Here is a 16,939-nt window from a genome sequence, read left to right on the forward strand (position 1 = left end):
GGCCAAGTCGTCACCCTGGTTCTGGGCCTGCTGCAGGGTCCACCGGCCAGTTCTCCCCGTCCTCACAGGGTGAGGTTTCCAGCGTTGCTCCAGCTAATTCACTCCTTGCAGCAGTGAGTGAGGGGTGGGACCAGCTCTCCTGCTTTCACACCCTCAGGGTCAGCTCTCCCACACCTACACCCCCAGGGCCAGCTCTCCCACACCTACACCCCCAGGGCCAGCTCTCCCACACCTACACCCCCAGGGACAGCTCTCCCACATCTACACCCCCAGGGCCAGCTCTCCCACACCTACACCCCCAGGGCAGCTCTACTGTGTTGCCCAGGTGATGTACAAAGGCCACTCTCCAATAAAGAGAGGAACTGTCCATGGTTGTCCTATGTTCAGGCATCAGCTTAGTGGAGGAGTGAGGAGGAGCCTGGACGGCAGTCTCCCCTGCCGCTCGGAGCACCTACTGAGAGGGAGCCTGTCTGTGCACCCACTCTTGGACCACCATTATGTCCCCTGCAGTGTGAAGGGGCAGCGGTGGTACTCTTTTGTCTTTGAAGATTTATTTCATTTTCTCGTGTGTGTGTGTGTGTGTGTGTGTGTGTGTGTGTGTGTGTGTACTTTTGAGGGTCTGTACATGTGAGTATGAGTGGAGATCAAAGGTGTCAGACCTCCCGAGCTGGATTTACAGGCGGTTGTGAGCCTATGGTCGTTGAAAACCAAACTTGGGTCCTCAGCAAGAGCATTATGTCTCTGTCTCTCTGTCTCTCTCTCTCTCTGTCTCTGTCTCTCTGTCTCTCTGTCTCTGTCTCTGTCTCTCTCTCTCTCTCTCTGTCTCTGTCTCTCTCTCTCTCTCTCTCTCTGTTTTTCGAGGCAGGGTTTCTCTGTGTATTTTTGGTGCCTGTCCTGGATCTCACTCTGTAGCCCAGGCTGGCCTCGAACTCACAGAGATCCTCCTGGCTCTGCCTCCCGAGTGCTGGGATTAAAGTGTGCCCCACCGCCACCCAGTGCATTATGTTCTCTTAACCACCAAGCCACCTCTCCATCCCCCCATCTACCAGTGGTCATTTTGAGGCAACACTGGACTCTCCTCAGGACCAGAGCCCTGCCCTACAGAAGTGGTGTCCTGCCAAGGCGCCGGAGGGAAGAGTCCGCAGTGAGAGAGATGAGGGGAAATGGTTGGTCCTCTCACCTCAGCCTTGCACAGTTCTCTCGTTCTTCAGGGACAAAGCAACAGTGATGGTGGCCTGGGAAGACCCTGAGAAACGGGTCCTTCTCTACATGCTGGGGCTTTAGTCACCAGGCTTGGCTTTTTTCCTGGTCCATGTGTGGTGGCTGTGGTGAACCATGGCTGTGGTGAACCAACACCACCAGCACATTCTGGGGGCACCAAACCAGAGTCTTGGCTGTTGATGTAAGTGTCCAAGGCCTGGATGGCGTGTGGGTCAGCACCCAGTTGCAGAAACTATGTATGGTGATGGGACCATCGCTGGAAACCACCGCAGCACCTTCTGCTGACCACTGGCCTTCAGTGCTGCCATGCTGGCACCATCTCCAGCCTCAGGTACCACCGATGCTGCCAGATATCAATATTATTGTGCCCCAGGCCCCCAGCTGTGGAACTCACAGAGGTTTTTAGGGTCGAGTTTAGCCTGCAGGATGAAGGTGCCCAGGATGAGTGGATCTTCGGTCCCTAGTTGTACCCCGACTCCATGATAAACATTTTTATAGATGCCCACTGACAGGTAGACGGAGATGTCTGGAGATCTAGCTTGGCTTCCTATCCCACAGGCACGTTCTTTTACTCAGTAGGCTGTCAGGCTCCTGGCAGGCTTCTCCTGTAAGGCTAGACTCTGACAAATGTGAGCTCAGAAGGATGTCTGCTAAGGAGGAAATTGTGGGAACAGGACAGGTGGGTGGTCTTTCTAGTCTTACATAACTGCCGTCTGGGTATATGCAAGTGAGGATCTAAGGGCCTTATCTGCAGGTTTCTCATTAGTGACAACACACTGGTGTGTGCTCTTCTCTCAACTCTATTTTGAAAACAACGAACTAGCCACACCCACACCTGACTTCTGCAATACAGGCCTGGGTGGGTGGGGGACACTGTAGAATTTTGTAGCAAGATCTGGGAGGAGAAGCAGCTGAGCAATGTGCCTGTGTATTTGGTTGTGGAAGGGATCCTTTGTAATAAGTCTTTGTCTGTCCCGCCAGCCAGCTCCCAAATAATCACACAGAGACGTATTATTAATTATGAAAGCCCAGCCAACAGCTTAGGCTTGTTCCTAACTAGTTCTTATAACTTAAATTAACTCATTTCTATTAATGTACATGCTGCCATGTGGCTCATGGCTTGTTACCTCATCCCCTACATGTTATGCTTCCTCTCTGTCTAATTGGTGACTCCTGGTATCTCCACCCTTCATCTTCCCAGCATCCTTCATGCCTGGAAATCCTGCCTAGCTATTGGTCATTCAGCTTTTTTATTAAACCAATAACAGTGACACATCTTCACAGTGTACAAAAAGATTAATCCACAACAATCCTTTGTTACTTAGTTTATAATGTAAGCTTTTTTTATAGAAGCATAGTATCAATACAGAGAAGCACACAGCTCAATGACTTTCCTCCAAATTGCCTGCGTATCTAGCATCTGATCAACAAATGGAATTTCATTAGGGTCCCAGAAATAACTTCAGGATTCCTTTGAAAGGGAGAGAAATTGATCAATTCAGTATTTACTTGTTTCATTATTTGGAATATTGAGGATGGAGACATGGATGGATGGCTGAACATGTTAGGGCTTTCAGAGTCCAAGCTTGGACCTTAAAAAAATCTGGTAATACCATTTCTTGGTGATTCCATCCCTCCCTGTAACTCCATCATCAGGGAGTCAAGTCTTCAACAAATGAGCTTTGGATGACATTTGAGATCCAGACCATATCAGATTAGATTAGATAGCTTTCACCTCAGACACTCTGTGTGTGTGTGTGTGTGTGTGTGTGTGTGTGTTTTCTCTCTCTTCTTCAGCATTAGGGATCACATCTAGAATCCTGCAGCATGGTTGGCTAGTGCTCAACCATTCAGCAATATTTTTGGCCCTGAAAACTTTTTTTAAATGGAGCTCTCTGCTCCTCAATAGTGAGATCTTGCTCTGGTATGATGTCACTCTCACATCAGGGGTGGGATCAGTCCCCTCACATAAGTAGGCAAGCTAGCAGTCAGCATCTACTCTGAAGCTTCAAGGGTAGGTGAGTGGCCCTCATCACGATCAACAGTAGAATCGTGTGTGGGGGGGTGTCTTATTCTTCACTTTTCACTTCTTCATAATTTTGGTAAATATCTACAGATACAACAAAATATGCCCCTCAAACCATTTTAGGCATACGGTTAGTGGCAGAAAGGACATTCACCTTGCTGTGTGCCCATCACTCCCCTCTGTCTCCATATGCCTTTTATGTTCCCAAGGGAAACTCCACACTTACCAAACAATGATGATGTGTTACGGTTTCTATGCTGTGATGAGACACTGTGACCATGGCAACTCTTTTTTTTTTTTTAAGATTTATTTATTATGTATACAGTGTTCTGCCTGCATGCCAGAAGAGGGCACCAGATCTCATTACAGATGATTGTGAGCCACCATGTGGTTGCTGGGAATTGAACTCAGGACCTCTGTAAGGACAGCCAGTGCTCTTAACCTCTGAGCCATCTCTCCAGGCCCCATGGCAACTCTTATAAAGGAAAACATTTCATTGAGGTGGTGCTTACAGTTTCAGAGATTTAGACCATTAGCATGCAGGCAGACATGGTACTGGCTACATCTTGATCAGAAGGTAACAGGAAATGGACTGTGACACTGGAAGAAGTTTTAGCATAGGAGAACTCAAAGCCCACCCTACGGTGACACACTTCCTCCAACAAGGTCATACTGCCTAATACTGCCACTCCCTTTGGGGCCCATTTTCTTTCAAACCACTACAGATGCCTAACCCCATCTTCCCCAAGCTCCTGATGACCAACATTCCGTTTTCTGTCTCCATGAGTTTGACTGATTTAGGGATCCATTGTAAGTGGAATCATGAGTTAAGCTTGGTGGTTCAAGTCTGTAATCCCAACACTTTGGAAGCTGAGACAGGAAAGTCTCTGTGAGTTCAAGACCAGCCTGGGCTACATAGTATGCTCCCTGCTAGCCTGTGCTATAGTGTGAGACCCCTCCTCAAGAAAAATAATTGGTCTGGGCAGTAGTGGTGAAAGCCTTTAATCCTAGCACCCAGGAGGCAGAGGCAGGCAGAGGCCATCCAGGTTACAGAGTGAGTGCCAGGACAGCCAAGGCTACGTAGAGAACCCTGTCTTGAAAACCAAACATGCAAACAAACAGACAAAAAATAATTGAAATCACATGGAAGTTATCCCTTTGTGTCTTTAGGAGAAGTCTAAAGCATAAATATTTAAATCTAATCCTAGGCCAATCAAATGAGCATTTTGGAGGGTGAATCCCAAACACTGGTCGTATTATTAAAAGCTCCCAGCAATTCTAGTGAACATCCATGGAAACCAGTGGGCTGAAGGGTTTGAGTCAGATTTACTTCAGTGACTCTTATGTAATTGGACATTTCTCTCCTGCCCTCTTGTTCCCAAATACCTGGCAGCCACTTCCCAAATAACTGACTGGGAGGCTTAATATTACTTATAAATGTTTGGCTGATAGCTCAGGCTTGTTATAGCTAAATCTTACACTTATATCAACCCATATTTCTATTTATGCTTTACTACATAGCTCATGGCTTGTTACTTCATTTTCTACATGTCCTGTTTGCCTGGTGGCTGTGGCAGCTGGCTTGCGTCTCCGCTGATTCGGTCCTCCTTCTTCCCATCATTCTCAGTTTGGCTTTCCCGCCTAACTTCCTGCCCAGCTACCGGCCTGTCAGCTCTTTATTAATCAGTGAGAGTAATCCATATTCATAGTGTAGAAAAGGATTGCTCCACAGCAGTCCCTCACGATCACAATCACACCCCAGCACCTGCTAACAGGTGCCCTGCCGTCTCTCATCTGAGGGCGATCCTTCCACATGTTGGAGTGCTTATCATAGCAACAGTTGCGATTTGACCACACTGTCTCTCCCAGGCTTGTGATTTGAACACTTGCTCCCTGCTTGCTGTCTTAGTAGACTGTGGAAACCTTAAGAGGTCTACTTGGCTGGCAAAAGTAGGGGGCAGGCCTTTGAAGGTTCTACCGTGTCTCCTGCAGGTCTGCCTGCTCCCTGGTTCACTGAAATGTGGATGGTCTCTGCCACAGACTCCTGCTACTGAGATCTGAGCTGCTCAGCCAGGCTCTCCCACCACAGTGGGATCAGCCCTCTGAAGCCCAGAAGCAAAATAAATCTTGCCTCCCTTAAGGCGCTTCTTTCAGAAATTATGAAAGAGTGATTCGAAAGTAAATAATATGAACAATTCCGTGGTAATAAAACTCCGTTCTGTCTTCCTCGCCATGGGATTCAATAATAAAGCGACACGGAATGGGTCTTAAACAAAAGGTGTCTCTTCTTATAAAGTCATTCATGGATTTAACTCTGTGTGTGTGTGTGTGTGTGTGTGTGTGTGTGTGTGTGTGTGTGTGTGCGTGCGCGCGTGCCTGTTTGGGAGAGTCCTAGAAGACCAGAAGAGGGTGTCAGATCCCATGGAGCTAAAGTCACAGGCAGTTGTGAATTGCCTCAGGTGGCTGCTAGAGACCAAACTCAGGTCCTCTGTGAGAGAAGAAAAAGCTCCTGACCACCGAGGCCATTTCTCCATTTCCCTTGTTGGAGGATTTAAATGAGAGAGAAAGAGTTCTCCTAAGCCTAGCACCAGCTGTCAGCAGCAGAGACAGCCCACCGGCCCTCTGTTAAAGCCCCTTCATTCTTTCCCTGCCTCTCTCTGTGGGGATGGAGCCTGGGCATTAATGGGAGGAAAGGCAAACCCGGTCTGCAGGGCTGGCCAGCCCCATGACACAGAAGCTGCAATCTCAGCTCCAGCAAACTTCAGCCAGGAGCACTCTAAGATGACTGAAAACCACCTTGCTTAGAGCCCCGCCCTGGGAGTGGCTCAGACATCGGCGATGAGGATATTCTTGCATGTGGGTGGCAGGGCCAGGAAGCTGGAGGCTCTGATAATCTCTTGTGTGGCTTTTGAGGACAGCCAGTTCTTCATCTGCTGGCTCTGGTCTTGTCCGACTCCACACACACAAAAGCCATGGGAACCCTGGAGGGACACCTGCTACCAGGAGTGGGCCTCCTCCTCTTCTCATTCTACTACTCGGCGCTGACATCCTTGGCCCTGCTACGGGAACAGAAGGTCCTCAAGCACCCCCTGCTCCCAGGGAAGCTGCGGGGACACAGGCTGTCTCGGCAGGTACCGTATGAAGCCGTGGTGAAGGTGCTCGTCCCCACCTGTGGCATTATCGGTGAATATTTCTACCCCCTCGGGGTGAATCGCGTGCAGATGATAGACTGGAAGGACCCTCGGCGGCCGTTTGTCTTCAAGGACAACTGGCAGCATGTAACCATGTTTGGGTTCTTTATTCTCAGTGGCGTGGTGGACATGGTGAGCCAGGCACACCTGGGCCGTTGGGGTGTGAAGCTGGAGCGTGCAGCCGAGGCGTTGGCTTTCTATGTGCTGATCATGCTGATGGTAACCCACATCGAGAACAAAAGCTCCTTGGAGATCCGAGTACACCTTCTGCTAATGATACCCTCCTTCTTCCTTGCTCTGGTGCTCACTGTGGAGGTCTGGGTCCCCAACCATCCTCCAATCTGGATCCTCAAGTGTTGGCTGGGGCTGGTGTTAAGCAGCTGGATGATGCAGATCTGTGAGATGTATATACCTCTTACTGGACAGCCCTGGAGGGCAGACGACCCCATGGATCATGCATTCCTAACCATCTTCTTCTGCTGGCACCTGGTCTTGGCGGCTGCCCTGTTCCTGGCCACCTATGGCCTCTGCAGTCTCTGGCACAGACACTATTCTTCCTGGACAAAGACTCCTGGTGCTAGGTACCAGCGGTGCCCTATGGAATCCAGTAGTGAGGAGCTAGAGAAACTCAAGGCAGAGACCCTGCCGCAGGATGAAGTCGTGTAGGAACAGAAGCTGTCGGGAGTGCTGTATGCACAACCTGGGATCCACAGCATAGCTTCCCACCCCAGGACTAGCTTCTTCTCCCTAAATAAAACTTCTAGCTCCAAGGATGACTTCTTGATTGTTACTTTGTGTTGTCCAGGTCAGTGTCTTACCTGTTTCCTTATCTATATGGTTTCTGGTCATTCGAATACAAAGAACAAAACAGCGCTTGTCTGTAATAGCTCTGGGTAGCTTTTCATATATATAAACTTAAACTGAGTATGTCTGCTGACTACGGAGAAGGGGATGAAGAACTTGGTTGTATTGAGAGGGGATTCAGGCAGTTTACCAAGGGTTCAAGTCAGGAATGAGAAGAGTCCGGGCAGGAATTCTCAAAAGTGGTTGTAATAAGGTGATTAAAATATAATTTTAGGACTGGTGAGATGGCTCAGTGGGTAGAGGCACCTGCCACAACCCTGGGGACCTGAGACCCATCCCTGGGACCCACAGTGTAGAAGGGGAGACGTGACTCTTGAAAGCTGTCCTCTGATAAGTGTGTGATGCACATGCCATCACACACACACACTAACAATAATAAGATGTGATTAAAATGTTTTCGCAAATTTAAGGGCTGGGGACGTATCTCACAGGTAGAATGTGTGTGTGTGCCTAGCATGCCTGGGGCCTTGGGTTCAATCGCCAGCCGTGCAAAATCAAAAAGCAAACAAATGTTTTGAAGTGCCTTGTTTTGGCTATGATACAAAACAACTTGTTCCTACTCCTTCGGAAAGTCTATTGCATGTGTTATGTCCTATGTGCCTGCTTCTGGGAGAGACTGAAGAAAAGACTGCATCTTACTTGAGAATGGGGTCAGGGGAGAAATAGCCCTGAGGTAGGGGTGGGTACCAATGATCTCTATGGACATCTCCAAATGGGATGCAGCCACTCAACATCTGGAAGTCTAAAGAAATGGCAGGATGGGAGGAGGAGGTGGCAGGCATGTGGAGAAAGGATAACGGAGAGAAATGGGCACAGTGAGGCTGCTGCATTTACGGTCCCCATACAGCCAGGTATGCTCTTCTTGAAGGACGGAACGCTTCTAGAAGCTTAGAGGTTTGCAGATAGCAGACAAGGCAGCCATTTTAAAATGCCATAGGCACCCGGTGATATGCAGTGCATCTGCAGAACAGCAGAGGCTAGCAGAGGGGCCTGTCCTCCTGGAGCAGCAGGCTTCAGGCCTCTTCCCTCACACTCCACACCTTCTCTCCCCCACATAGCGGGAACCAACCCAAGCCCAAAGCCCCAGAACCTGACTCTCTCTGAGACTAAGAAAACTTAAGGTTTGAGATTCCTCATGTTATACACTGTGTTCATGAGCCTGGGGGCAGCGTTCATATTATCCTTGATAGTTTGTATATCATGGGACATTCACCAAAGTGAGGATTTAAAGTTTTTTTGTTTTTTTTTTCTCTAAAAACTCTTTTCAAAGTTGCATAAGCTTTGTACTCTGCAGAACCTGGCTCTGCCTCACCCAGCAGGCTTAACACGGGCATGCGGTCAGGGCGTGTCAGAGAAACCCGTCTCTTCTGGATTGACAGCACATTCTTCGTAAGAGAGCAGTGTTAAAACTTGTCCATACGCAGCCTGAAAGCAAAAGCTTTGGACATGAATTGCGTTACACACCAGTTGAATGTCACACCAGAGCCCCTTGCTAAAGTATAATTCCCAGGTCAACACATGTAAATGAGGAGCCTGGGCAGTAGCTGAAGGGTTATGAGCTTGCCTGGTATGTCAGGAAGCCCTGGGTTCTAGCACCACACCAGCATCACACACACAGACAAACAAAGGTGTTAGCAGATCCTAAGCCAGGTTTAGAAAAGGGAATTAGAGTTAAGAGAAGAAGATGGATCCGGAGCAGGGGCAGCCATAGTTTACACAGATCAGCTACTTGCCTTTCTGTGCACAGTGTGGAATTTGTCTGCACATCTGGACCTTTCAGAGCACACCAGTCACCGTTCTCCAAAGAAAACAGGATGTTGAGATGGATAGACAGACAGACAGCAAAGCATGTCCGAAATCTGCAGGACAGGACAGTAGGACAGAGGTCAGGGGCAAGCTGAGGCCTCATTCTTGAGTTCCTAAGTTTTGTACCAATAAAGACCATCCAGCAGGGCGTTAGTCTTTTCTGGGACCTTCAGTGGCTGTATGAATGAACCTGTGCTCACTGTAAAGGGCAACCTTCTCATTCAAATGATGTTTTAAATGTTAATCACACCCCCAAAATACCATCGTGGTAACATCTACAAGGATGACGTGACTGAACAACTAGATAATAAACCTAGCCCAGACGACATAAGATCAACTGTCACACCCAGCACATCAGAACATTACCACTCACTTGGACATGGTTTTTATTAGCTTGTAATTTCTGGAGACTTTTCAAAATAACAATACTAATTTTATTTTAGAGGAATTTCATCATTAAGGCTCTGATTAGTGTATTAATGTACATGTAAACTGACCTGGAGTTTGGTTCCAAGCTTTCTCTAGCGGGGAAGGGCTTATAGATAGGTAACATACATTTTTTGTATGTGTGGTTTCTTGAGACAGGGTTTCTTTATGTAACAGCTCTGGTTGTCCTGGAACTCATTCTGTAGACCAGGCTGGTCTTGAACTCACAGAGTTTAAAAATTATTAATGCACTGTGCACACATAAATTTATTACTATACATTTTACATTTTGGACATCTTAGAAAATGTTGAAAAGTATTTTGAAACTTAAACCCAATGCCATAATCCCAAACGAATTATCGCCAAGAGGGCTAGATGGGTGGGTGACAGGGCTTTCTCGTTGACAACTCAGATCAGGCTTGGTGACTAAGACAAGATAAATAATCAAGAGGCTTAGAGGCAAAGGTCCTAAAGATGAGGAAACCAAGAGTGGAAATCTAGTGTTGTGGGAGGAGATTGAGAAAGGATACCCACAATAGGAAGAGATGACAGCTCTGACTTGGGCAACCCCGGAGTCTTTGTCCTCAGTGAGTTCTCAGAGGTCACGTTTTGGCATCGAGAAGGGTAAGAAAGAAGGCGCTAAGGTTAATATGACCTTTACAGGGGAGATTGTCAGGGTTAAAGCAGGTGAGTAAGGAACACTCAAAGATTCACACCTGTAATCCCAGAGGACCAGCAACTGAGGCCACTCTGGACTACGGGAGTTCCTGTTTCGAATGAAAGAAGCCAAGGAGACGACTCAGTGTGCTCTGCAAGCTCGGGGCCTGAGTTTGAACCCTCAGCACACAGGTAAGTAGACATGGCTGTGTATGCCTGTAACCCCAGCACTCGGGGCCAGACAGCCAACAGGAATGGTGAGCTTCTGGTCCAGTGGGAAACCCTGTTTCAGGACAATAATATGGAGAGTGACAGAGCAAGACACCCAGTGTTGTGTTCTGACGTCTGCGTGGGCACAGGTGGGCACACTTGGGCACAGACACACACACACACACACACACACACACACACACACACACACACACAAGTAAAAACTGAGACCAGTTAAATTTAACAAAGTACACTGGAAAAAAAGAGGCTAGAGCCAGGCAGCATTCCAGACCAAAGATGTTCCAGGATGTCCCCCTCTCACCGTAGGTTACATTTATAGGCAGAGAATAGGAAATGACACACAGAAACAACCTGACTGGAGACTGGGTTCAGTCAGTGAAGTGCCTACCCTGGAAGTCTGAGAACCTCAGTTCAGAGTCTCAGCAGCCGCAGATAAGCCAGGCATGGCAGCACACATCTGTAATCCCAGAACTGAAGGGAGAGAGGAGTGGATTCCTAGAGGGAAGGCCCGTCAGGGAGCCTAGTCAAGCGGCATGCTTTGGGTTAAGTGAGAGACCCCATCTCAGAAACTCACTTGTAGACAACGAGTAAGACACTTGGAGATTCTAGCCTTCACATGCATATCTGTAGGAACACACCCACACAGTCACTTATGTATTTTATATACGTGTTACAAACACTCCGCTCCGCCCCCCCCCCCCAAGAAGGTAATAGCCTCATTGGTGGCAGTTGTCACTTACTTCATATGGTCATATTTTAAACATTTTTTTACATTTACTTATTGATCTGTGTGTGTGCCTGTGTGTGCGTGCGTGCGCGCATACACATGTGCACAAATAGGTGCCATGGTGTGCACATGAAGGGCAGAGGACAGCTTTTGGGGGCTTGGTTCCTGGGAATCAGCTCTCTCTTCCCACTGTGTGGGTCTTAGTATTGAACTCAAGTCATCAGGCTTGGTAGCAGGCACTTTTGCCCACTAAGCTGTATCATAGGCCCCATGCATAGGCATATTTGGGCAGCTTTTAGCCTCTGATTGGCTGGAAGTTCAGCTGCTATGATTGGCTAAGATCAAGTTACTTGGTTACAGACCTAGAGTCAGGTTGTCACAGTTTATTTACAGATCAAATTGGGTTTGCTTTTAATATATAGGGCGGTTATTTTAGGTCAAGTTTACCATCTACCTATGTTTAAAGGCCAAATTTATTTGGATTTCTCAATACCTACCCGTGACAGTTAATGTTCAATTTGACTGCATTTGGAATCCCTAAAAGGCACACACTTCTAGGCATGCCCATGAGGGTATTCCTAGAGAGATTTTTAACCAAAGAGTAAAGACTTATCCTGAATGTGGGCAGCACCGTCCAGTGAACTGAGATCTTATCCTGAATTTAAAGAAAGGGGAAGAGGAGAAAGAAAGTGTGAACAGTAGCATTTGCCTCTTTACAAAAGCAGAACTATGATTTGAAATCTGCAGCAACCCAACCCAGTGAGTCATCTGCTGCCCCCAGAGCCAGCGCCAGGAGTTAACCCACTACCCACAGTAGTTGGCACAGGAAATCAGCCTATAGTCACCAGTCCAGAAGGTTACCAGCTACCTAAGGTAGTGGACCAGGAAGTCAGCGTGCTATCTAAATTCTAGACAAGATGTAGATGTTAGTTATTTTGGATAACTAGTCCAGAAAGTCAAACAATAATGCCTCTACCAACTGACCCCAAATGGCAAGGGCCTGATGAATAAGACCTAACAGCTTTCCTGATTTTTTACCTCATTTTCAATTGCAGACCAACCAGACAAAGCCAAATATACACCCTGGGCAACCACATAGGATGCCATGCCTCCAGTTGGCCTGCTTCCAGCTTCCCCAGCAGCCTCGATCAGGGCACAGTGAAGCTCCCTTTGCCCTGATATAAAGCTTTCTCACTCCTCTGTGGGCCTTGCAGTCTCTTTATAAACACAGGCTGACCTGAGGGTGGCTGCCTCCCTGGAACAGCCTTTGCCTGTTCCCACTTGATTGGTCTCCGTTTATTGCCTCCATCAACTGATAGTCTGTTCCTCCAAGCAGATGCTCAATGTTTACTGAACACAAGTTGGGTTCCACGACGGCCCCTAGAGGAAGGAAGCGACTCAGAAGTGTGGACCCTGCCTGCTAGCTGAGTGCAGTTCAGCGGGAGGAGAGAAATCACTAAACAGTTAGCCTGAGCACAAACTGCGAGCTGAACTGCCTGGAGCTCAGAGAAGGGAGCACGCAGAGAGGGAGATCCGAGGCTCAGAAGCAAGTGTATCGCTGTTAAATCCGAAGAGACGGGCAGTGACCAGGAAATACCAGGCAGGGCTGAGGCCTCCGAACAGAACACTGGCAGGCACCACCTTTGCCCTGGGAGAGAAAGAGGCATCTGTGAGGCAGACCAAGAAAAGAGCAACCGGAGAAGAAGAAGCCATGACACATGACACCAACGTGTCCAAGAAGGTTGTCACAGAGCCTTCCTTCTCACTGTCCCATCCTCCTCTTCCTCCCACTCCCACACAAAGATGGCGTCAGGATTACAGAGGAGCAATGCTCCAATGAGTGGAACTGGTTTTGCCTTTTCCCGTAGAGCTGCCCAGCTTACGGCAACAAGGTGGCTGCTGTCCCATGAGTCAGATAATAGACCAGATGACGAAAGAAAATGGAGACGAAATGAACGTTCTCGGGACAGAGACTTCCCACTAAGCTGCACCCGGCTCTGGGTTGCTGCCTACACCTTGGTACGGCGGGACTGAAGTTCATCCCTGGATCACAGTGAGCATTACAGTGAGCATAGGCCAGGAGGAAAACAGAATCAATTTCCTCTCCTCGGTGGCCTGTGAAGACTGCTACTCACACTTCACTGTCCCCGCCCACTAAAGCTGCACCCGGTCACCTACCTGAATTCCCATGGGTCTCTTCGTCACCCTGATTCTCCTTACTGTGGGCTGCCTTCCAGGAAACCCCTCCTTCCTTGTTACTGAAGATGTCCCGCGCAAACAGGTCTCTTTCCTCTCCCTGTAATTTCTGGGTAACAGAAGGCATCCCTGGTGTCCTTCCTCCTTTCAGGTTGCCTGACTACCCCTGCCTAAGTCCTGGTGAAATGGTCCCTCCCCCTGAGAACCATCTCTCTGAGGATGCAGAACTCAGGGCATCTCTGAGTCTTGTAACTCAGACTCCAGGGACAAGACAGGGAGAGACCATTGATTTTCTCTTCCTTTTTGAGGGCGCGAGGTGTCGCTTTTGATTGTCTTGTCATCTACAAGGGAAAGCACACCAGCAATGAGCTCAATTTCTTTTCCAATTAAATTTTTTGGGAGTCCTATGTAGCCAGGCTGGCCTCCAGGCTGGCTTATACAATGCTGGGGAGATCAAACCCAGGGCCTTATGCATGCTAGGCGAACACTATACCAATGGAGCCACAGCCTTACCTTCTTCTTAAAACAAAACACAAAATCAGACCATGAAGTTCGGCCAGGTGAGGTGATACATTATCGAAATCCCAGCACTTAGGCTGAGGCAGGAAGGTAGCAAGCTCAAGGCCAGCCCAAGAAGAACACTTGTGCCAAGGACTTGGAACTAGCTGGTAAACAATGCAAGGACTCAGTTCTGTCAGGCTGTCCTTGGCTTGGCTGTGCTCCACGGTCACCCTCTTGTTGAATGGTTCTAGCCCAGGCCCTCCACATGGTGAGCAGTCACACAGCTGACCTCTGCCCGACTGCCAGTCAGTCCTCCGGGCAGAGGTCCTGTTCAGCTCTTAAGGTGTGAGCTGCTCCCCAAGACAGGAGTGTGTTCCACCCAGCCACAGGATGGACCACACCTGTTGGTAGGTTTTGACAGGATGGCAGTTTAATTACATGAAGTCTACCTTGCTCTTCCTCCTGGAGCAGCTCCAAGGGCCTGAGGTCCTGACCTGCCCAGCACCTGGGAGACAGAGGATGCACTGTGGAAGTGTTCCATGATCCACTTGAGGGCCCAAGGAGACCAGTCCCTCCTCTGCATCTTTGTGAACAAAGGTTCACATGCCCAGCTTGAGAGGAAGGAGGAAAATAAATGGGTGGATCACTGATGGCTTCAGCTCTTAGGACATGCAATAGTTACCCTCTTCTAAGCTCTCGGCAGGCGGGAAGGAACAAACCCAGGTCCCTGACCTTGAGGAGTTAGAGCGAAATAATGGTTCAGTGGTGAGTTAGTTGGTGAACGTACTAAATCACACTGGCACACAGTCCTGAATCTAAACTACCCCCTTCCCACACACTGTTCGACGACGCTGAAATTCCCTGACAAAGTCACTAAGGAACAGCAGTTGCGCGGCAGTACAGGGTGATCGTGAACATGAAGGTCGCATGGCTGGACAGGGAAGCCTTCCTTGGCAGCTCTATTTGTCCTCACATAAAACCACATTTTCCTTCATCCCTGGAGCTCCTCAGAATCTTGTGCTTTTACACTCCTCCCTAGCAGAGACGTTTTGAAAACTAAGACGGGATGGCAGTTTAATGTCACAAGGTCACTTTTGTTCCCTCACCCCGTCTAACATTCGGGCAGGCTGCCTGAGACACCAGATGTGCAGATGGAAGCAAAACTGATAGGGATGTGTGAAAGCCCTAAACGGGAGCAACAAGATACACTGACCGGAAGACCGGCGCTCAGCATGACCGGCGAAAGCCTTCGCACCAGGGGGACGGGGTGGACTTGCAGCTGGCCCGTCTGCCGTCTGTCTTAAGCTGTGGAACAGAATCATTTTCCCTGTATCTAGTTTGTGGATAGTTTGGAGAGAGAGATGCTCTATTTGACACTGAGCAACCACTAAAGGGCTGTGCAAAGCCAGCAGCACGCAGTGTTCGTTTGCCAACATAACGACCTATCACCATTTACCTACAGACAGAGGCAGGATCAGAAAATGTTTTATTGTTTGCTTAGGAACACAGCTATAATTGAACATGATCTTTACTATTCATTGTGAGGAAAGAGGACCATATATGGGGAAGTGCAGTGAGGAGTTATTAGGACTAATTACAGGGTTGAAGTTTTTATTGACAACCTTTGGAGGAGATCCAGCAAAGCAGCGCTTTGCTCTGGGTCTGGTGACGGAAGTAGATCTGTGGTTGGGACATGTGAGAACAGAAGTAAAATGCTGGTGTTTATGTTTTCACGCCTCTAAACAAGTTTGTTTGACCCATCTGCACCTGCACGGATGTGCTTGATCGAATGTGGGTGAGAAGTCTGTGGGTAGGAAATATGTCAGGATGTATGCTCACCTGTGACTGGATGCAGATGGGGTGGGGTGGTGGTGGTGGTGGTGGTGGTATGTAGGTAGGAAGAATGTCAGGATATATGCTTGCCCGATTGGATATGATGGGAAATACGGTGGCCTTGTGAGGTTGCCTTTTTAAGCCTCTTCAAGGCGTGACTCATGGCCATTTTCTGGAAACCCAGAGATGGACTTGGTGAGAGAGTCCATCAATCTGGCCAGTATTTAATTAAAGCTTGCTTCAAATGTGGCTTTAGATTGTGGTAGTGGTCTCATTCTTGACCAGCAGGATCAACAATCTGTTATATGCAATCCAGAAGATGGATTGGGACAAGACCATAGCCATGACCTTAAACCAACAGCAGCCACTCATACCGGCCCAGACCAGGGCCACCATCGTCCCTGGGGCCTGTAGACAGTGTGTCCAGATGTTGAGGAGAGCATAGAGGCCTTCTCTGACGGTGGCTGACTGTGAACTCTCTAATGTATGAGAAACAGGAGAGCACTGAAGCCTTGTGAGCGCCCAGCCAACACTCACACACTAGGAGCTGTTATTATCCATAGAAGAAGAAATGAAATGATTGAGGATAAAACAGTGTGAACTTCCCACGCCGGCGATCCAGCACAGCTGTTCCAGGGGTCACACGGTTGCTTGAATAAGTCTGGACTTAAAAACAATAATATTGGAAGTTACACCTTACTAAGATATAGAAGAATGGAGATCGAGAGATAGAGGTTTGGGACATCAGAGTTAAAATCAATTTAAAGACATTTAATGACACACTAGGGTCATTAGCATGTGATAAGAGAAAGGAAAAGTGACCTAGGGGAATCTGATATCATGCCAAGCAAATTACAGGCTACCATAAAAGGAAACTAAGATCCATATTCTGAACACAGCACAGGTCTTATTGCTAAGGTCATGTTGAAATTCTCTCTGTATGATATAGAAAAAGGTAATGATTAAATCCCTTGGAAGTCACATCTCATGTCACTAATTGCCAATGTTTATTCAAAGTATGCATCCAGGTACCTGGAAGGTCCTGAAGACCATATTCAATGACCTAAAGATAGTTCATCTTTTACCACAAGTGGATTTGCTCTGGGCACTGCTCACATTCTGCTTCTCAAGCCTGAGTCTCCAGCTGAAGCAGCTAGAAGGGGCTGAAACAGGCTGAGATGTGAATAATGTCTGGGCTGCACTGGGCTCAGGGCGCCCTCTAAGTGGGCCACTTCGTCCTATTCAGGCATGCCAATTTGT

At 48.2% G+C, this 16,939-nt stretch overlaps 1 protein-coding gene across 1 annotated transcript; it reads left to right on the plus strand.

The window, feature by feature from the left end:
• The first annotated feature begins 6,092 nt into the window (after positions 1-6,092).
• Positions 6,093-7,214, plus strand: Teddm1 (transmembrane epididymal protein 1). Its single transcript, XM_028859194.2, has one exon. It carries the CDS (start codon positions 6,220-6,222, stop codon positions 7,102-7,104), a length of 885 nt encoding a protein of 294 aa, XP_028715027.1. The 5' UTR covers positions 6,093-6,219; the 3' UTR covers positions 7,105-7,214.
• Positions 7,215-16,939: the final 9,725 nt, after the last annotated feature.

The sequence above is a fragment of the Peromyscus leucopus genome, chromosome 12 (genome assembly GCF_004664715.2).
Source record: "Peromyscus leucopus breed LL Stock chromosome 12, UCI_PerLeu_2.1, whole genome shotgun sequence".
In the NCBI taxonomy this organism is placed as follows: Eukaryota; Metazoa; Chordata; class Mammalia; order Rodentia; family Cricetidae; genus Peromyscus; species Peromyscus leucopus.